We start from the raw sequence: 22,538 nt of genomic DNA on the forward strand, positions 1-22,538 counted from the left end.
GTGTAGCACAGAAAACTCTGCTCAATGTTATGTGCCAGCTTGGATGGGAGGGGAGTTTGGGGGAGAATGGATACATGTCTATGTATGACTGAGTCCCTTCACCGTTCACCTGAAACTGTCACAACATTGTTAATTGGCTATATCCCAATATAAAATAAAAAGTTTTTAAAAATTGCAACATATGGTACCAGAGGCAGAAAAGAGGTACATTCTAGAAACATGGTCCTGTGGTCCCTAGAAATGGACGTGGGAAGGGCAGATTTATTATCCACTCCTGAAGCTACCCAGAGCAGTGCAGTGTCATCGTGAGGGATGGGTCAGTTTGAGTTTAAAGCTAGAGGTCAGTTTAAGCTGAGAACTAGAAGATGAAGTGCCGGGATGGAGGGTGATGAGCTTGTAAACCAAGATATGAGCTAAAATGAGTGCTCTCACTCCTGGGAAGCTGGAAAGATGGGAGGAGGGTTCAGAGAGAGTGAAGTTGGGCTGGTTTAGGGTAAATTTTGGTAAGTCAGGGAGTCTGAGCCCCGATTCCCTCTTATCTTTCATTTTACATCCTCTTGCTCTCATTTCTCAGAAAGATGCCAGTAGGAAAATCTGAACTGAATAGGAAATATGACTGGTGAAATAAAAATGCTGAAGAAGCTTAAATGAAACTGCAACCTACTACTCCTTTCAACAGTGTAAGCAGGGAAATCTTGAACGAGGGCAGATACAAACCATTGGTTTCCAGAAAGTTGACTCCAAAACTTACAGTAAAATTAGGTGTTAACTTCCAAGATTGTTAAAAAGGAAACTGTTCAAGAAGAATGAGAGGCTAAAAAATATGGCTTAATTAACTATGAGAAATCCAATCTGAAGCCACCCTGATAAAAAAGGAAAAAGACATTTGTATAATAAACCAGGAAGAAGTCTTATTGGAGTTGCTTGTAAAAAAATCTACATAAAAAATGGCAAGAGAGGAATATAACCAAGGACAAATGTAAAGATGGCTTTAGTCTGTCTGTGAAAAATATAATTCTGCAATAAAAGAAAAGAAAAGCTAGCTTCTGCAATGAGTTGAAACTTGCAAAAACACTCAAGCAGAGTAGTAAAAGGGTCTGTTAAAACCTGGGTTCTCAGTGAAGATGAGTAGCACCGCTCTGCTTTTGTGACTTTTAATAATATAAAAAACCAATAGAGAACATTTCTTTATCATCTATAATAACTTGGTCTTATTAATAGCATATTTTCATTATTAATATTTTCATACTTTAGAACAGCTTACACATGCAACTATTTTAAACAGTATTTGATGTTTTTAACAGATTTTCATATACAAGAAAATTGAAACCTTGCATTCACTATCATTTCACGTAAGGCTTTTTGTGTTTTACTTATATATAATTGGTTTAGCATCTCTACAACCTGATGTAAAACTTCTATAACAAATTTCATCCTGTATAAAGAAACAATTACAGTCGGTTCAAGTGAAAGAGGTTTTATCCTCTGATCATTTTTTTTTTTCTATTTTAGATATCTACAAACCGTGTTTTCTCCATTGCGCTCGGCATAGCTTGAATCCTAAATTTTCAGCAAGAACTGAGATTGCGTATGCTCAGTCTAGGAACCATGCCTTCATGATGATTGCCTCATCCTTCCTTCTTTTTCAAACATCCATGTACACAGTCTTCTGTGTTTCAGGATATTTTTTTTTCTTCTTGACTTTTCAAATTAAAATCTTTGCCATTACTTGTTCTGATATTAAGTGTTTTTCCCTTGTCAGCATCCAGGAACAGAGCTTACATAAAACTATACTTCTGTTTTTCTTTCCTTCTTTTTTACATTTAATCTTGATGATGTCTTGCTTTTTTTTTTTTCCTATCTGGATCCTTGACTTCAGAAGAATTGACGTGGATCTGTGTATACCTAACTAATTAAACCTGTCCAATTGACATGCTTGTCTCAACTAAGCAGCCTCAGTCAAACGTTCATGTCAGCATCTTGAGATAAGTAGCAGGTGATATTTTCTCATTTTATATTGGGAAAAGGCAGACAGCCTAAATACTTTGTCTGAGTGAGGGGTTGTTTAATTATTTGGTACTAGTTCCTGATAAGTTATATAAATTACATTTGGACCACGATATCATTGAGTTTCACTTTCTGAAGAATTGGGTGTTCTCATATTTTGGCATTCCAGCTAAATTTTAGATGACATCATTTTCCATCCTTAAATTCTCTTCTTTTCCAGTGTGTTCTTTATTCTTCTGCTCTTACTATAGAGGGTGGTGGTTATTCCAAAGGTGGCTGTTCTTTTCAGATTTAGGGTTTTTTGGAAGGGAAGGAAGTCTTTGAAAAATTACTAAGAATTTATTATTTATTTGTCCTTTCTAGATCATGTCACTAGGGTTTTGAACCCATATCACCTTATCTTTAAGTAAGAAGAATAAAGTAAGTATAGATTTGATGGAAAGAAACTAACAAGTATATTAGGATTAAACTGTCCTAGGTGTTTTCCCGTCCTCCTTTGAAAGTAGGGGGAAAAAAATCCATGTTTTAACTTAGATAAATAGATATTAACCAATCAAAGAGGAGCAGTGGTTGTTTGGCTAGAAATCTACACTATGGGAGCTATACTCTGTGGCCCCATTTTGTGGGATTCAAGTCACCATCAAGTGGCATAATCCTCCTTGGAAAGGGGAGAAGATGGGAGAGAATTGAGAAAAAGGAGGCGGCTCGTGCAGAGACCTGGTCATTAGTCCAAAAAGATAGTTTCTTCCAGATAATGTACAAAAATAGAATGGATGTTGGGGGAGAGAGAACAGCCAGAAAGAAACAATGCTGTAAAAGGCGTTATCTAGCAAATGTTAGCCCTCCCTGACTAGTCTTGAAACAACTTTGGAAGAAAGTCTTTAAACAAGCTACTTTGCAGTTCCCCAAATCTTTTCCACTTTGTAGCAAGACAACATGCTTTACATGGACATTATCAGTTTCAAGATTCTCTAACTAATGCTCCCTGTTTCCCTCACATCCCAGGAAGGAGGGCTGAGAACCGGGCCAGAGGATTTATGCCTCCTCTTCTTCCTCCTCCCCTTCCTCCTTTTAAAGTGAGTCTTCACAAGGACCAGGAGAGCGGAATTGTGGTTGCCAATGCAGAGAGGGTCTGGAGGATGGATGGATTGAGAGTTTGGGATTAGCAGATGCAAACGGTTATATAGAGAACAGATAAACAACAATGTCCTACACTACAGCACAGGGAACTATAGTCAACATCCTGTGGTTAAGCCATAGTGGAAAAGAATATGAAAGTTAATATGTATATCCATATGACTTCATCACCATGCTGTATAGCAGAAATTAGTACAATATTGGAAATAACTATACTTCAACAAATTAAATAAGCTATAAGGATATATTGTACAGCACAGGATATATAGCCAATATTTTATAATTTTAAATGAAGTGTAGTCTATAAAAATACGGAATCATTATGTTGTAGTGAAAGTGAAAGTATAAGTCACTCAGTCGTGTCCAACTCTTTGCGACCCCATGGACTGTAGCCCACCAGGCTCCTCCATCCACGGGATTCTCCAGGCAAGAATACTGGAGTGCAATTCCCTTCTCCAAGGGATCTTCCTGACACAGAGATCAAATCCTGGTCTCCTGCATTGCAGCAGTTTCTTCACAGTCTGAGCCACCAAGGAAGCCCACATACCATGTTGTTTGCCTGACGCTAATGTCATATTGCAAATCAACGACAAAAAATAGTCTTCGACACTGCTTTCCCTGGACTCTTACTATAGCCTGAAATTCAGCCAAAAGCAGACATCTCCTAAAAGCTTCCATTTTGTTCCATTTTTCTTTCCCCCATATTTCTCTACAATGAATCAACACAATAAGGTAGCAGCAAACACAATATCATCACCCCACATTCTCTGCTCATTTTTTTTTTCATTTATTTTTATTAGTTGGAGGCTAATTACTTTACAACATTGTAGTGGTTTTTGCCATACATTGACATGAATCAGCCATGGATTTGCATGCGTTCCCCATCCCGATCCCCCCTCCCACCTCCCTCTCTACCCGATCCCTCTGGGTCTTCCCAGTGCACCAGCCCCGAGCACTTGTCTCATGCATCCAACCTGGACTGGTGATCTGTTTCACACTTGATAATATACATGTTTTGATGCTGTTCTCTCGAAACATCCCACCCTCGCCTTCTCCCACAGAGTCCAAAAGTCTGTTCTATACATCTGTGTCTCTTTTTCTCTCTTACATATAGGGTTATTGTTACCATCTTTCTAAATTCCATATATATGTGTTAGTGTACTGTATTGGTGTTTATCTTTCTGGCTTACTTCATCTTTGCTCTTGTGAGTTGTATGTAGGGAAGAAATGTACTTCAAAGCCTTTTGACTTATTTCACTGTCCTTAGTAAAAACTGTCAGAGAAAGACAATAATCAATAAATATTAAATAATATGAACAAACTAAAGGAATTAAAGAACCTCTTGATGCAAGTGAAAGAGGAGAGTGAAAAAGCTGATGTAAAATTCAACATTCAGAAAACAAAGATCATGGCATCCAGTCCCATCACCTCATGGCAAATAGATGGGGAAACAATGGAAACAGTGAGAGACTTTATTTTCTTGGGCTCCAAAATCACTGCAGATGATGACTGCAGCCATGAAGTTAAAAGACACTTGCTCCTTGGAAGAAAAACTATGACCAACCTAGACAGCATATTAAAAAGCAGAGATATTAACTTTGCCAACCAAGGTCTGTCTAGTCTACAATAGTCATGTATGGATGTGAGAGATGGACTATAAAGAAAGCTGAGCACAGAAAAGTTGATGCTTTTGCACTGTGGTATTGGAGAAGACTCTTGAGAGTCCCTTGGACTGCAAGGAGATCCAACCAGTCAATCCTAACGGAAATCAGCCCTGAATATTCATTGGAAGGACTGATGCTGAAGCTGAAGCTCCAATACTTAGGCCACTTGATGCAGAGAATTGACTCATTTGAAAAGACCCTGATTATGGGAAAGATTGAGGGCAGTAGGAGAAAGGGACGGCAGAGGATAAGATGGTTGGATGGCATCACCGACTCGATTGACATGAGTTTGAGCAAGCTCTGGGAGTTGGTAATGGACAGGGAAGCCTGGAGTGCTGCAGTCCATGGGGGTCGCAGAGAGTTGGACACGACTGAGTGACTGAGCTGAACTGAGCTGAACTGAATTGAATATGAACAAAAAGTATATGGATGTTTTTTAAACTTCACAGAAAAAAAAAATTTAAAGACATCAATTTCCAGGAAAATTATTCTTGTAACCAGTCCAAAAAGCTTTTTCTTTTTTTTCCCATCAAAAGAACAAACTAAAGAACTAGAAATGCCAAATCAAACAATCCCTTAGCATTAGATATATTCTGGAACTTGTGAAATTGAATTAGCATTTTAAAATGAATCCAAATGCCCCTTTAAATAAGTAACCTTCTCTTTCCCAATTTTTTTTCCCTATGATGACAGTCAGCACACATGCAGTTCACTGCATACTCATATTTAAGAAAACATATTGTTGGAAGAGAAATTTTCTTCCATCAAAATCCTAGTTTAAAGAGGAAAACTTGAATTACATGTTGGTGGGCAGCTGATGAGAATAATAAAAATAATCCTTATATCAAATCTTTTCTCATGAAAGGAAGGGGATGAAAAGAAAATGCAGGCAGTCAGAGAACATTTCTAAAACTCTTGGTGGCTCAGATGGTGAAGAATCTGCCTACAAAGCAGGAGACCCAGGATCCATCCCTGGAGTGGGAAGATTCCCTGGAGAAGGAAATGGCAACTCACTTCAGTATTCTTGCCTGGGAAATCTCATGGACAGAGGAGCCTGAAGGGCTATAGTCCATGGGTTCACAAAGAGTTGGACACGACTGAATGGCTAATAAACTAACACTATAGTGAAGACTTTGCCCTACTGTAAATGACTAAGTCCAAAAAAGGAGATTTGCAAAATGTGGGAATAATTTTAACTCATTCAATATTTTTCTAATACAAATAAAATCCAGACCTTCTAATGGTGACATAGTCCATACACTGAACTGTCAAAATCAGCTGATTCACTAAGAAGGAGTTCTTCATGGTTTCTGTGGCTTTTCTTTTTTGTGCCCCATATGCATCCTGAGGATGTCACAGTGTGAGCCCTTCAGACATTGAACATTATGCTGACGCGTCACTGAGATATTAGAATTACCTGCACACATCACCAGGACAATCTTGCTCTCTTATATCTTCATCAATCGTTCGATCCAATGAAACTGTAAATCCAATAACCAACCCATCTTGCTAACATTCTCTGCCCATTCTTAGACCCTTGGCCACAGCTCCTAATCCCTCTCATCTCTGAAGATCTTTTTGCTATTCTTTAAAACATCCATTTAGCCTCTTTCATTCCATGATTAGCTCTTGAATCATTCTAGGATCACCATATTCCTGCTTCCCTGATAGCTCAATTGGTAAAGAATCCACCTGCAGTGTAAAAGACCCTGGTGACTGAACTGAACTGAGCCTGGAACATACAAACTGCTTAGAATCACTTGTTGGCACCCACGTGGACTTAGTTATCATATGTGCACATGATATTGAATATTAGAAGCTTCCTGATTTCTGATTTCTAATATGAAAATGAGTTTCAAATGAATCATTTTCTTGCTACTTTCTTAGGGTAGCTTTATAAATTTCAGCAGGATACCAAAGGATTTTTATTACACAGAAGTTGATAACAAGGATGGACCTTTGGCTTATTTTTTGCCGTTTTATATGAGGTGCAAAAGAAACTTTTTTCAAATAGAGACATGGTTGACACATAAGTTTGTGTAAGTTTAAGGGGTATGGTGTGTTGATTTGATACATTTATATGTTGCAAATTATTACCACCATAGTGTTAGCTAGCGCCTTCATTACATCACATAATTACCATTCTATTTTTGTGGTGAAAACATTTGAGATCTACTCTTAGAAACTTTCAGCCATAGAACACAATATTGTTGACTATAATCACCAGGTTACACACTACATCCTCAGATCTTACTCATTTTCTAAGTTTATATCCTTTGACCAACATGACTTCCATTTCCCTCATCCACCTCACCTCCATCTCCTGAAAACCACCATTTTACAAGAAACTTATTTTTCTTTTTTACATTGAGCAGAATCCCCTATGCTATATAGTAGGTCCTTGTTGATTAACCATTTTAAATATAGCAGTGTCTACATGTCACTCCCAAATTCCCTAACCATCCCTTTCCCCCATCCTTCCCACCTGGTAACCAGAAGTTCATTCTCTGGGTCTGTGATGCTGTTTCTGTTTTGTAGATATTACATTTCAAATACCTGTATTACAATATTATATTAGCTTCAGATGTACGGCATAGTGATTTGATACTCTTATGCATTACAAAATGATCACCATGATGAGTCCAATTACCATCTGTCAGCATACAAAGTCATTATCAAAGTTATTATTATCCATATTCCCTGTGCCATACATTAAATCCCCATGGTCTATTGATTCCACAAGTGGAAGTCTGTACCTCTCAATCTCCCTCACCTATTACACTCAGTCCTCTCCTCCCTCCCCTCTGGCAGCCACCAGCTTGGTCTCTGTATCCATGAGTCTGTTTTGGTTTTGTTATTTTTGTTGTTGTTTTTAAGATTTCACATGTAAGTAAAATCATATGGCATTTTCTTTATCTGTCTGATTTATTTCAAGGAGCATAATACCCTCTCATACTAGCCATGTTTCCTTTTATGGCTGAGTAGTATTCCATTATATACACGTGGAATTGTATATGTGTATCTATACACCACACCTTTATGCATTCATCTACCGTATCAATGGGCTCTTACGTTCCATGTTTTCAGATGCATAGGATGAAGCTCTCCAGAGCACCATCCAACTTCCTGTGCTAAATACCATTAGATCTTGACAGAAGGAGAAGCTGTTTGTCCATGACTCCTGGAGGTTATAATATGTCACAGGGTAACGCCCGCAGTGCACAGTGCTATGCAAAGTAGGAACTTAAAACAGTCAACAATGCATGACTGAACTGGTGGCCTGGACAGCTTCGACGAGCCCACACAAAACCAGCTCCCTACTTCTCTTGCGCTCTCCCAGCGACCTAAGGGCCGTTTTTTGTTTTTTTTTTTTCTTTGCTGAGCTCAATGCACATTGTCTCACCCCAAATTTACTGGCTTGGCAAAGTTGCAAATTTTATTACGCAAAAGTTGAGAAAGAGCGAAGCTGAGGAGTGCTAAAAACAGTACCCTTTGCTACTGTGTAGCATCTGTATTTGGGGAGCAGGGTATTTTATTTATAGCTATCTATTAATACATTAGCAAAAGATACAGAAAGAAACACACACACAAAATAGCTTTATCAAATAGTTGCCAGTGTTCAAGTGTAACCTTAAAAGCAAGAACAGCAACAGAAAACTATTCTACTGGGGGAGAAAAGCCATCTTGTTGACCTCTTCTCTCCCTTCCCTTCCCTTTCCTCTCTGAGCTGGATTGTGGCTGCAAAGAGCTGGGTTCTGGAGGGCTGGGTGGGAGCCTGGGGCCTGGGGCAGGGAGGTGGGATCTTCCCTTTTATTACTTTGTCCAGTGACTTTACCCTTCTCCTCTCCTCCTCCCTCCCCGGCCAGCCTTCGGGGAGAAGCAGTGGCAGCATCCAGCTTGTAAAACTGGTTTGTTGGGGTGCTTCCTCCCTCCCGCTCTTGCTTCTTGGCAAAATGTTTTGTTGGGCAGCTGCCCTGCAGATAGCTGCCTTCTCTGCACTTGGAAGGGGCTCCCACTTCCTCCTCCAGTAGGCAAGACGGGAGGACAGACACAGCCATTGCCCCAAGATGCACAAAGAAAAATGGAAACACAGACACACACACAGACACACACACACACACATACGTCCATTCTTGTCTGTGTGCATCCCAGAAACTCCAGACTCAAAGAGATGGGGGCTGGATGGGTCTTGGAACCACGGGACCCTCCCGGATCTGAAACCCCGGGCATTGATTTGAACAGAAGGTCAGGGGTGCTGGGAGGGGGGCAGAAGCTGCTGCCTCCGTTTTGTATTTATAATTTAAATAATTCACTGGATGACACAGCTGAGGAGGGGACGGCAGGCTGTGGGAAGGTGTGTGGGCAGGTGCATTTTGCTTCACTTTTCCACCTGATCGCTGGGCGCTGCTGGCACCTGCAGGGGCAACCTCACCAAAGTGGGGGTGGTTAAGAGATGGGCTTCTTTGCCAGAGGGTATTCCAGGCTGGACCCAGAGAGACTGGGAGGGGCTGGGCAGTAGTTTCTGGGGAAAACAGGTAGGTACTAACTGTGGCCAGTGTTTTGTTAAATTTTGCAGGAGGTTAAAAAAAAAAAAAGAATGGGGGTGGGACACATTTCCTGCCGAGACACATTGCCCAGGGCACCTCTGCCTCCTTGGGGGAAGCTTGGATCCTGTGAGTGGGACTTGGGTCTTCTCTGCGCTTCTGGGTCCTGCTGGTGGGAGGAGGTTTGGAAGATGCTGGCCAGAGCTGGCTCCCTGCCAGGTGGCAGCCAGTCTGAGGGAAGCTGGGCCCTCCTTGGCCCCCAGGGCGGGGCAGAGGTCAGCATACAGGGCGGGAGGCAGAGGGCCCAGACAGGGACCCCTGGGTGGAGGCCTCTCCTGGGGGTGGGGGAGGGAGGGTTCCTGACTTTCCCCCATCTTCAGCTCTTCGATGGCTGGTTTAGGGGACAGACCTCCTTATGGATCTGATACTGCTCCTCACTGTCCCCCCAACTGTGACTCCAAGGGGATCCAGGGAGACCAGTGTGCCCAGGTCCACAGCTTAGGTGTGGGGACAAAATTCTGTCCTTGTGATTCTAGAGTAAAGAGGAAGCAGAGAAGGCGGAGGAGGTGGCTCTGTGGAATTCTCCCGAGTATTAGAAATGAATCCAAGTTCGAATCTCCCCAAGGGTGGGTGTGTGGAGGTGGATTTAGAGTGACACACGATGAGGAAATGGAAGAAGCATCTATTTGATGGTGTCCCCAGGAGTGAGACACAGACACATCTTTCTCTGGGGCAGGAAAGATGCTGTAAATTTATCCCAGGGGCCTAACTCAGCAGCACAGAGGACTTTGAGGAAGCCAGGAAATCCTGGGCACCTCAGCTGTCTCACTTGAAAAATGAGGCTAATTGAAAAGGCCAAGTGTCTTGTCTTCATGTTTTGCTTTGCACGGAACAGCAGGTTGTCTCCTCCTCGGATAACTGCCCTGTGGGAACCTCGGGGGCTATGTCATGGTTGCAGAGACAGGAAATCGCTTGGAAAACATAAACACATTATTATTAAATGTGAGGCATTATCTGATCCCTTATTCAATGAGGGCACTTCCTCCTTCCCAACACGACCCCCATGGCATGTCCACCTAACCCTGCACAAGGACACCCCTTGGACATACAAGCAAAAGCCAAAGGAAAACAATGATCCAGAAAAGATGTCCCGATGTAGGGAGTATGTAGACTATTCCGAGGGGCAGGCTGCTTTCTGGGTCAGGCGTCAGCCCTTCCCTTCCTAAGCTCCCTCCTCAGGTGGCTGCCTTTCCTTCTGTTACTTATTTGGAAGCCGAGGCTGTGCCTTTTTGTCCTAAAACATCCGCCCCCGTAGCTCTCCGTCTCCCCCTGGCGTTCCTCTCTGCCTATTTCTTAAGATTGGTGCCTCACCCCCTCCAAGGTGGAGGGGATCCGGGGAAGCGAAGAGGGTGGATACAAAAATAAAAAGTTCATGGGGGTTTCTAATCAGCAATCCTAAAAGGATTGGGTATGTGCCTAAAAGGGTTCTTTTTTAAAAAAAACTTCCTTTCCTTGCCAATCCTTCTCCGATCTTTCCCACTGTGGACGCAAAGAACTCGAGCCCAACAGACTCGAGGGGAGGGGGGTCAGAAGTCAGAGAAAAGTGTATGGATCTATCTGCCAAGATAAACTGACCCCGAGTCGGTGGGGAGGGGAATGGAGGGAGAGAGTCCCCCGGTCTGATCAGCACTAAGGAATCAGAGAGACATAAAAGGCAAGTGAAGCGAACAATAATAATAATAAAAAAAATTCCCCCCGCACACAACAATACAATCTATTTAAACTGGAGCTCATACTTTTCATACCAATGGTATGACTTTGCTGGAGTCCCTCTTCTGATTCTTGAACTCCGGGGCTGGCAGCTTGCAAAGGGGAAGCAGACGGCTGCGCGCCGCACGGGCAGGTTTACCAAAGGTCTCTCTCTAATGGGTATTTTCTTTTTCTTAGCCCTGCCCCTGAATTGTCAGACGGCGTCTGCCTCTGAAGTTAGCAGTGATTTCCTCTAGAGCCCGGCCTTATCTCCGGCTGCACGTTGCCTGGTGGTGACTAATGACACAATAACATTGTCTGGGGGCTGGAATAAAATCGGAGCTGTTTACCCCCACTCTATAGGGGTTCAATATAAAAAGCCGGCCGAGAGCTGTCCGGGTCAGAAGCGCTCCTGCCTCCGCACTGGGACCGGCGCCTCCAGGGTCCGCGCGCCGCCGCCGCCGCGTGCGTACTGGGACCGCTCGCTCTGCCTCTCTGCAGGGAAGAAACTTCTTTTTTTCTCCCCGTTAAACAGCAATCAGGACGAAGTACCATTTTGAGATCCGGAGAACCCGAAGCGCTTGGAAAGAACTGAAGCTGATTTTTTTTTTCCTACCCTTTTTTTTTTTTCCCCTTCGAGTTTAGTTTGCAGGGGGAAAGATTTTGAACCCCTCCTTTAATCGCCCCCCCTCCCAGAATGGATTATTTCCCCATGATTTTCGCTCTGCTGTTTGTGGTTTTCCAAGGAGCTCCAGAAGCAGGTAGGCACGGCGACTTGTAAAATCCTTGAATGCTCCGGTCTTTTTTTTCCACCTTAATGCTTTTCTTGCTTCTGTTTCTCCCACTGAGTTTTATGACTGCCGCTCAGAGATCAAGTGCAGGGGAGTTAGTACTCAGAGCTCCTGAAGTTTTCTGGGGGGGGGGGGGTGGAATTCTCCATGGAAGACCATTGCTCCTCTAGCATTAAAGTGACATGATTATTATTGCCTAGTGTGTTTCTTGGTTTTGAAAAATATGACTTAAAGACAAGATGTAATTCAGCTAAATGTGTGTTTGCAATCTTTCTGTTCATACAGGTAAAAGGACATATAGCTATTTACATCTTATTCAAATACTGTTTTAATAGTGTGTTAATGTGTAGAACATTCATGCTTTTCAACTCGAAGCCAAGGAATTTTATTCAAGTCATTCAAGCAGTGTATGCACACTAAAATCACCTGCAGAACAGTCTGGGGGAAAAAACCCTCCAGGCAGTTTCAGGGCGAAGCAGATGTTTTCTTTAAACTTTGTCATTATTGACTTTGGGTTTCTTTTGGCAGGTTTTTGGCGCTCACAGCAGTGTGAGCTCCATTTCCAGTGTTCTTCACCTGTCCTGGGAGGGGAGCTAGAATAAATCTTGGCTACCGAGGGATTTAGATAGTGTGTGAGCATCTGCCCGTTTCTCTCTTTCTAGGGTCAGTGCACGTTTTTTGTCTTTTCGTGACCCCGATTGAAGAGAAAAGGATGTCAAGGGAATGAAAATCCTGGAATGTGTCTGATCATTTGAAATGTACAAAATTGGGCAGATAAGCTGCAGGGCTAACTTGTCAGTAAGAGGAGGCAAGGCTGCCGTGAGGAAGGGGGAGCTGGTAGATCCCACGCACGCCCTCCTGCTCCCGGGAATCAGAATCCAAAGCCCACAGAACCTTTATCTGGGTTCCGAGAGCGGCTGCTTTGTGCTCCCTTCAGTCCGGGTTTTGCCTATTCAGCTGACTTCTCTGTTTCCAGTCACCTCCCCGAAGCTTTGGATTTCCACCTAAGTTCTGAAGGTGCCACTCTTCTGAGCTACTCCCTGCCTTAACACAAGGTGGGAAGTGGTGGGTACTGAATGGAGGGAAGTGGCTCTGAGTCCAGGGAAAGACAGTATGACTTATTTAGTTGCAGGTTGTTTTGGTCATCAGCCCATTTTAAGCCACAGTAGGCTGCGCTCGGTTCCATGTAGAAGCCAACCTAAATGTCTCATACGCAGTGTTTCTAAGTATTTCCTTGAAGGCTGTGTCCTTCGTGGGGCTGGTAAGTCCTTTTCTAGGTAGCTGTTTCCCCTGCACTTGTTTAATCTCTCTGAAGGCAGATAAACCAGTGGCGACACAGGTGAAGTCATGTTGAGGAGGGGAAAAAAAAAAAAATCATCCTTTCTCCTCTGTGTTCCTTGCTGGAGGCTGGTAGCATGCTTCATCTGCTTTTACCTGCTCTGCTGGGTCTGGCATCCAAGCTGTGGCCCGTGTGCCTCCGGGCCTCGGAGCAGACACCTCCCTCTGACCCGCTGTGTCTCTCTCCGCAGCGGTCCTGGGCACCGAGCTCCGCGAGGGAGCAGAGAGCGGCGGGGAGAAGCCCGCTCCCGTCACGCCCTGGAGGCCCCGCCGGTCCAAGCGCTGCTCCTGCTCCTCCTTGATGGATAAGGAGTGTGTCTACTTCTGCCACCTGGACATCATCTGGGTCAACACTCCAGAGTGAGTCTCTAGAGGGCATCCTTACTCTAGGCTTTCTCCCCTCTGGCTCCACGGGAGACCGGAGCCCTGTTTCTCTGGTTACTGTCTGGCGTGGTCTCTGAAGGTAGCACTGTTGACCACAGGAAAGTGCCTCCGTGGGCAAAACGCCCCTCCAGAGGTGTCACGCATCTCGGGGGTTGGGGGGAACATCTTTGTATCAGGCCTAGGGGTGAATGTTCTCTCATTCCCTGGGTTTAAAGAAGCCACTGCTGAGGTCATCTGTGGGTTAGTCCAACCTGTGCTTCTCATGGGGGCGTAGAGACTTAAGAGGCAGAAGTGATGACAGAGACTTACAGGCTGTCTCCTCAGTTTACTTTTGGAAAAAACTAAGACCCAGATTGTTGAAGTCATTTGCAAGGTTGAGTTTGTGCGGAGTGAGACCTGGAACTTGAGTGTCCCGACTCCTTTGCCCTTGCCCTTTGGAAAAGCCTATTTCAAGACAGCAGGAGGAACGCCTTAATCAGATATCTCTTCTGCCTCCAGAGTGAAGAGAGCAGTTTCTCCCCTTACTCCCTGCAAAGTAATTCATTCACCAGAAAGAGCTGTAAACAAAAACGCACTGATTGTACCTGCAGAGTCCTGTTATAGCGAGGATGACCAAAATCCAAATACAATCAAGTCAAACCAAACAAAAACCACGGCAAGCCTAATATTTAGTAAGGTGATACTACCAAGGGGAGGACTTTACTCCTTGGGTGAGAATCATAATGAACACATTGGAAATTGCTGGAGAGCCTTCTGGCAAAGAGTCCTTCTATAGCCACATGATAATCACCAAAATCACCGGAGGTGTGCAGATATGGTATGAACTGCTCTCCAGGCAGTGTGTCTCCTCCAGCCTCCCCGGGGGCCCCTTTTAGCATATCCGCGTATCACTTGAGTTGAAAATCGGTTTTCAAAATCTTGTGAGTCATGGTTTTGCACGGAAGTCCCCTGCCTCCCAAGGGCTGTTAACTAAGTAGAGAGAAAAGGAAGAAAATATGAAACAGATACCAAAGCAGAAATGTCATAGTTTGGGCCACAAAACAAGGCTGCCGTGTCAAGAAGGAACTGAACTGTGTCCAGAGTTGACATGGAATGTCATCGACTTAGAGAAAGTGGTTTTCTCCCGGTTGGGTCCACACCCTCAGGGCCATTGATGGGCGCTGTTACCACCTTTGACTCTTTTAAGTTTCACTACCAAATGCTGTTCCCTCCACTGCCCTGAGCCACTTCCCTCCATTCATGCTCTCCTTCTGTCTTAATGGAAGGAGGTTGCCCCCAAAGAATGCAGCCTTTGGAGAGGATTAATTATGCTCATAGCTTTTGTTTCTCTCTTTCCATAATAGGCACATTGTTCCATATGGACTCGGGAGCCCTGCTAGGTCCAAGCGCTCCTTAAAGGACTTCTTTCCTACAAAGGCGACAGTCCACAGGAAGAGATGCCAGTGTGCTAGCCAGACAGACAAGAAATGCTGGAATTTTTGCCAAGCAGGAAAAGAACTCAGGTGAGTAGAAACACCTTTGTTTTTGATCAGCTTTTTGGCCCCCTGACCTTCTTCCTCTTGTGATGCTGTCTTCTTGTTTTGAAGAAAGCAGCAGAGACATTGAGAACAACCAGAGTTCCTATTGCTGAAATGTCCTCTCTATCTGTATTTTGACAGGGACCAAGACTCCATGGAGAAAGCCTGGAACAACCAAAAGAGAGGAAAAGACCATTCTAAACTCGGAGAGAAGTGTCTTCATCAGCAGCTCGTGGCCGGAAGGAAAACGAGAAGGTAAGAGACTCTTAGGAACATCTGGTCCCCTCCACCTATAAAGAGCCTGCAGTCATTCTTACCTCTGGGAGAAAGGCTTAGAGACAATATAAAGGGAAGGGAGGAAGGGGAGAGCTTTGTGTTCTCTAGATTTAAAAGAGCCAAAGAATCCTTCTCAAAAGTTTTTTTGATGTAATGGAAACTAACAGAAAAATAGCAATAATTTCCAAGTCGGTTCAGAAACAGTGGCTTACATAATGCGGTCTGCTGCCCTTTAGCACACACACCACTCATCCAAACAAAATCTATCTAGGGACACCTCTGTCATTTGGTCACGTCGAGTTTTTGCATCTCTCGGTCAACATATTTACAGCTTTCCCTGAGAAATTAAGAATCATTTCAGGGAAAATTTATTTTTTTAAATCACGTATAATCAAATTCTTCAAAAACATAGCAGTTATTCAGATGGCCAAAGGGAAAATAAAGTCATTAAGTAGGGTTGGTGAGAGTTAGAACATGTCGTTTTTCAGGTTGATTTATTCACTTTTTTAATAGGGAAATGCATTCGGTGGAGACCCAATGTCATTCTCAACAGCTTTCTTATTTTTTAATCAGTCATGAGCAGGGATCTGGATTAGTAATACCACAGGGTTGCTCTGAGGGGGTCTATAGTGATAAACCTTCCACAACCTAAGCATCCTGAAATTCACAAGCTACGGGGGAAGAATCCTGCTTTCAGATCTGTCCTATAGCGTATGATTCCCTCTCATGGTCAGAGGCATTTTTTTCCTAGAAATCCAGTAGCAAGAAATTCTAGGATCCAAGTGTTCTGAGCACAGGCCAGGAGGTCATGAACGACTTCTGAGTTGTTTACTACTGTCTGAGGCCATGCTCAGCGCTTCCCACGTGACCTTGAACTCTCCATGTTTATGAAATCAGGCCACTAGTGCCCCTCCGAGCTTCCCTGGTAGCTCAGCTGGTAAAGAATCCGCCTGCAATTCAGGAGACCGGGTTTCGATTCCTGAGTCAGGAAGACCCCCTGGAGAAGGGATAGGCTTCCTACTCCAGTATTCTTGAGCTTCCCTGCTGGCACAGATGGTAAAGAATCCACCTGCAGTGTGGGAGATCTGGGTTCAGCCCCTGGGTTGGGAAGATCTCTTGGAGGAGGGCATGGCTACCCACTCCAATATTCTTGCCTGGAGAATCCCCATGGACAGAGGAGCCTGGAGGGCTGCAATCCATGGGGTCGCAGAGAGTCGGACACGACTGAGAACAGCACAGTGCTTCTCCAGATGGCAAGATTATGTAAACCACCCTTTCTGAACTAACTTGGAAGTTGTTATTTTTTTCTATTAGTTTCCATTACATCAACTATTGAATCAATGTTACTGTTCTTCCCACCCAAAGAGAATATTAAACCTGCAAAAACGATAATTTTTAATTGCCATAAAACGTTTGCTTTGGGTCCTGCCTGTAGGCCTGATCCTTTTGAATTCCTTTCCCTCTCAAAGCCCACTTCAATTCTTTATGTGATTGAGAATTTGAAACCTTTGCTGAGTTTAAGTGTCTCCATACAATCCCACCAGAGTTGGAACAGTGCTTGGAATAGGGCTAAAAAAGAAAAGAAAGTCTCTCTAGTCCACCTTAAACTCGTGCTTTAAGATTTCTTTAATTCCCAGCCCCTGTAGATTTGACCGCATCACCCCCTCTCCTTGCTCACCGAACCCTGCCTCACCCTAGGCATCAGAGGCAGTTTGTTTTCATTTGAGGTTAGTAGAGAAGCACGCGGTCGTGGTTGAGGGTGAAAGTTGAGGATCCAGATTTAGATTTGTTTGTGCCAGATTCTAATTTTGGATGTTTCTTTTGCCCAAGAATAATTTTTTCTAAAAAAAAAAAAAAATTTATTTTCTCTTGTCTGGTTTAATAGGTTGGAGGCCATCCGCAACAGCATCAAAACATCTTTTCATGTTGCCAAGCTGAAAGCCCAGCTCTACAGAGATAAGACAGCGACCTACAACCGTGCTCACTGAGGGCGGGATTTGGGGGCCTGTCTGAAGCTCCTCGTCCACGGAGAGCCCTGGGCCTGACTCTGCGCTGCCCACGGGGCTGGGATCGAGGCAAACGCGTCCTGCCTGCTCAGACGGTTTCTTGTTCCAGACTGGCAGGGGACCAGCGCCCTGGACGCAAGCATTCCAGGAAAGGTTAAGGAGTGCCCCCAGCCAGTCTTCATTTGTCTGCATCTGAGCTGACTGTTTTCATCCGTCTCTCCTCCGTGGGGGTGACAATGGGGCCCGCAAAGAAGGCAAAGAGACCCAGTGACCTGCAGATTGGGATTCCTCCTCCGGCCAGAGGCGGAGAGGAGATTCCACTTGTGGGCGGAGTTCCCAAGAGGGTCCGAAGGGACTGTCTGTGTCTCTCTCAGGCGCCTGGCACATTTCAGGGAGAAACTCCAAAGCCCCGAGAAGATTTTTCTAAGGAATGCACAAATTGAAAACACTCGAAGGACAAACACTCGAGTTAAAAAAAAAAAAAAAAAAGACTTGTTTTTCTAATTCGTAAAATGCAAAACTGAAAGAAACTGTTACTACTGAAAATCAGAATCTGAGTTTCATGCATAGGAGACTACCTCATCTGTATTGCACTCTGACAAAGCATTTCCCACCTTTAATTATTGCCTCCCCAAACTCTTCCCCCCCAGAAAAAAACCCCATCCTAAATCCTAGCCTCGTGGAAGTCTGTCTAATGCATCAATAGTAGATATAACGTTTTCATGGTCGTCCACTAGCTCTGTTCCCTAAGGAAAAATGAAAAGATCAATTGAATCAAGACTTTCCCTTACTTACCTTGATTTTTGGAAACACAATGGTATAGGGTTGTTGTGGAGAGATATTGAAGGGTAAACATTGGTGATGCTTTAAAGCAGTAAAATTATTTTCCTTTATTGGCTCATGGAAGAGGTTGGATTACATTTTGATGTACTTATATTTTTATAGATATTTATATTCAAACAGTTTATTCCTTATATTTACCATGTTAAATATACGTTTGGGCAGGCCATATTGGTCTATGTATTTTTTTAAATGTATTTCTGAATGAAATTGAAAAAATGCTTTGTTTTGCCTGTCAAGGTAATGACCTTAGAAAATAAATATTTTTTTTCCCCTACTGTACTGATTCCAAATCATTTCTGAAATTTCTGAGAGGTGAGCCACAGTGGTAAGATTCAAAAAATGGAATGATTAAAGATGGTTTCTTGGAAAGGTGACAATCAGGAGAAAAAAAGGATCTTCGCTAACGACAACGAGAATTTGATTTATATCTTAAAAGTTGCTTTTAGATTGCATTTGTGAAGCTGCTCAGTCGTGTCCGACTCTTTGCGACCCCATGGATTGTAGCCTACCAGGCTCCTCCGTCCATGGAATTTTCCAGGCAAGAGTACTGGGTTGCCATTGCGTTTAACTAAACACAAAACAAAAATTCAGCTTTCACACCTCTGTCTTTTCCTGCATAGCCACTCTCTGCTTCCTCGCACCTGCAGACTCTCCAGGGACTTCATCCATTAACTTGGCTTGTCCTGTTAGGATCCAACAGTTTAAGCTGATGGTGTGGTGAGAGGTGCTTTCTCCATGTTAATAAACTAAAGGAAGTGATGCCAAGGCCACCCCCCTGAAGGTACCTAATTACACGCATTCCACACCAGAGTCGCTTTGAGAAAACGGCCCGCTCAGAGCGAGTCAGGGCTCCCAGTGGCTTTTTTATTTGCTCAGATTAAGAAGTTTGTTTATTGAGGAACACCAAGTACTTCTGCTCTTTCCCGGTAGCCCAGCCCTGGACACACGCCCATGGAGGCAGAGATGCCAAATGCTGATTCCAGGCCGCTCCTGCTTCTCGCCCCCTCCCCTCTCTCCACTTTGCCTCGGCTGACCTGCCAGCCCAGTGGGGAGAACAGCTCTGCAGATGCTTGTCCATAGAAGCCCATGAGAGCTTGATCCGCTTCTGAGAATCTTCACCGCTTTTCTCTAACAGGGTCTGAAAGAATGCCCGTGTTGGTGTTTGCTGCCTTAGTCGCTCAGTCGTGTCCAACTCTTTTGCAACCCCATGGGCTGTAGCCTACCTGGCTCCTCTGTCCACGGGATTTCCCAGGCAAGAATAACTGAAGTGGGTTGCCATTTCCTCCTCCCGGGGATCTTTCTGACCCAGAGATCAAACCCGAGTCTCCTGTTTGGAAGGCAGATTCTTTACCACTGAGTCACCTGGGAAGCCTCAAAGAATGCCTGGTTTTTCCTCAAATAGCCGCTCCTGGGGGTTACCATTCTCCAACAGTGACACGTCTGAAGGATGTTCAGTGACAGTCTTCAGGTAGGCAGAGCCAGTGCCCTGGGCAGGGTTTCCAGCTTTCCAGGCATCAGTTTTCATCTTTCACTGTTTTCTTTTTAGGAGACAGTCCAGTGTCTTTGGGAATGGCTCAATGGTAAAGAATCTGCCTGCGATGCAGGAGACATGGGTCTGATCCCTGGGGTGGGAGCATACCCCAGAGAAGGAATGCTCTCCAGGGAACATACCCTGGAGAAAGACAGAAGATCCTAGCGGGCTACAGTCCATGAGGTCACCAGGAGCAGGACACAACTGCTCACGCACGCACGCACCATCGTCTTTGGGGGGATTGCTTATAGAGCTCACTGTATTTAGCACACTGTTTCTCCGTGTGCGGTTCTCAAGAGGATAGTGAAGTTTTGCCCACATTGACAAGGGCCTTGGCCTGAGTTTAGCCCCTGCTTAATCCTGAATAGCTTTTCCATTCCCTGGCATCGTGAATTTCCTCATCTGTGAACTGAAGAGGAGGAACTCCTCTAACAGCCGGTAAGAGCAAGCCTGAGATCACGTGAAGAAGTGGAGGTGGTGGGCAATAGTGAGCATCCGAGCTTGGAGGATGGGGATCTAAGATATTTAAGAGGGAGCTGCCATGGGGAGAAGCGACTGAGCAAAAGCAAAACACAGGAAGCAGCAGAGATAAGATTTTCTTTTTCTTTCTTTCTTAAAAAAAATTATTATTCAGACTCTTAAATCCTCTTCCTCCATGCTTCCTGCCTCAGTAACCAGCAAGAAAAGTTTAAAAAAAAAAAAAGCATGAAGCAGTGCTCTTAGGGCATGAGAGTCCATAGTAAAATAAACTGGAAGGTTCTTAGTAAGTCAATATTTTTGGAGTATGTAGAGGAAAAGTCAAATATTACTCAAGGGATGAAAACTCATGGCATGGCCGGTCATGATTTTTGCTGTTTTTCCAGTGAAAGCATGCATTCTAGAAGCTCACTTAAGATTTCTCTCTTCACGTTTATTTCTCTCTTCATGGTCAGGAGCAGGCGGAGCTTTGATTTCAGGGCTCTACGGACCAGAGGATCCCGGGTGGGGAGAAGTGGTCTTTGGTGAAGTGAGAGCTGCCTGCTAGCACACTTCACTCTCACTCCAGGGATGGACTTCTTGTGTGATGGAAACCATTGCCCTTTCTCCTGCCTGCATTTCCCTGGGATGCTCGGGGTGTTAGACTGACCAACTAGAGCTTTCACAACCACCAGTGTCATACTAAGCAGGAGTTCTCTCAGGAAAGGAAGAGCAATCTTTGGCTTTACCGGACAAAAAAGCCAAGGCTCAGAGAGGGAAGTGACTTTCCCGAGGTCACACGGCAAGCACCTCTGGAGCCTGAGACCTTGAGCATGGCTGTTTCACTCAGAGATGATTGGAGGTCCATGGAGGCAGAGGCTCAAGCAAACCTTATGAGAGGGTTCTAGGTGGTGAAGCAAAATCACTCTTCATCGAAGCTGTGCCTTCTAGCCTTCCTGGCGAGGGCTGCCAGACCCATTCTTCTTAGTACCCTCTCAGGAGCATCACTGTGCCCAGAAGCCCGCTCATGAACATTTCAGTTGTATGATACTTGTTCACTGCCTCATCTTCATGACTCCCATGCACAGAAGGCAGAAAATCACTGCAATTTACAATGTCTGCCTTCAAATCTGGTGCCATGAGGGCTTCACTGACAACTTCTAGAAGATCCAACACACAGGAAGAGAGTGCAATGGTGATGAATGTGATGGCAGAGGTGGTAGTGTTTCCTCAAGCCCTGGGGGATGATCAGAGAAAGATCTAGGGCTGGTGCCTTTGGATAGTGAGAAGAGAAGGGCCTCAGCTGTGGGGGTCACCAACTGAGGCAAGTGATGTATTCCCAGCCTGACAGGCAGCGTGCTCTGGGAGGCAGCCCTTCAGGACTCTGACACGCCAAGTCTTCTTTCTGCAGCTCATTTTCCTCTTTTATATTCTGAGTCATTCCAAGCCTCCACCCGAAACTGCTGTGGAAGTGTCCAGGGATGAAATTAACAATCATTGGCACAGCAAGGACACTGACCGATTGGAACAGGCCAGGACAGTCATGGGGTGGTTCTATGGCTCCACCAGGTTCCTGGTGGTCTCCAGTTAGGCCAGATGTTAAACCTCCAAGTGTGGAAAAGTCCAGAAGTCTGGGGAAGCCAAAGGGAGCCAGGATGGAATTTCTAGACTTCTTGCTCCATGGCTGTTTACTAGCTATTATGAAAGTAAATATCTCAGCCGTAGCCAAGAAGCTACCTAAATGGAAGCAACCTAAATGTCCATCAATAGATGAATGGATAAAGATCTTGTGGTATGTATGTACAATGGAATAATACTCAGCCATTAAAGAGAATGAAATAATGGGGTGTATAGCAATATGGATGGACCTGGAGATTGTCATATTAAGTGAAGTAAGTCAGACAAAGGCAAATATTATTTACTATCACTTAGACATGGAATCTGAAATAATGATACAAATGAACTTGTTTACCAAACAGGAACAGATCCACAGATGTAGAGAATGAACCAAGGGGGAAAGGTGGGGGGTGGGTGGAGAAGGATAGACTGGGAGTCTGGGATCAACATGTACACATGGCAATATTTAAAATGGATAACCAGGGGACTTTCCTAGTGATTAGAATTCAATGCTTCCAATACAAAGGGCACAGGTTTGGTCCCTGGTCGAGAACTTGCTACATCATCCCTCTGGGTCATCTTTTCACTCTCCATGCCTACCTCTCTCATATACTGATCTCCTCTGGCTGAAGAATTGATGTTTTTGAACTGTGGTGTTGGAGAAGACTCTTGAGAGTT

At 44.3% G+C, this 22,538-nt stretch overlaps 1 protein-coding gene across 1 annotated transcript; it reads left to right on the plus strand.

Annotated features, from left to right (window-relative positions):
- Positions 1–11,189: 11,189 nt before the first annotated feature.
- Positions 11,190–17,950, plus strand: EDN1 (endothelin 1). Its single transcript, XM_043450608.1, has 5 exons — positions 11,190–11,862; positions 13,422–13,590; positions 14,958–15,116; positions 15,273–15,386; positions 17,293–17,950. Exons 1-5 carry the CDS (start codon positions 11,799–11,801, stop codon positions 17,393–17,395), a joined length of 609 nt encoding a protein of 202 aa, XP_043306543.1. The 5' UTR covers positions 11,190–11,798; the 3' UTR covers positions 17,396–17,950.
- Positions 17,951–22,538: the final 4,588 nt, after the last annotated feature.

Source organism: Cervus canadensis, chromosome 28 (assembly GCF_019320065.1).
Source record: "Cervus canadensis isolate Bull #8, Minnesota chromosome 28, ASM1932006v1, whole genome shotgun sequence".
NCBI lineage: Eukaryota > Metazoa > Chordata > Mammalia > Artiodactyla > Cervidae > Cervus > Cervus canadensis.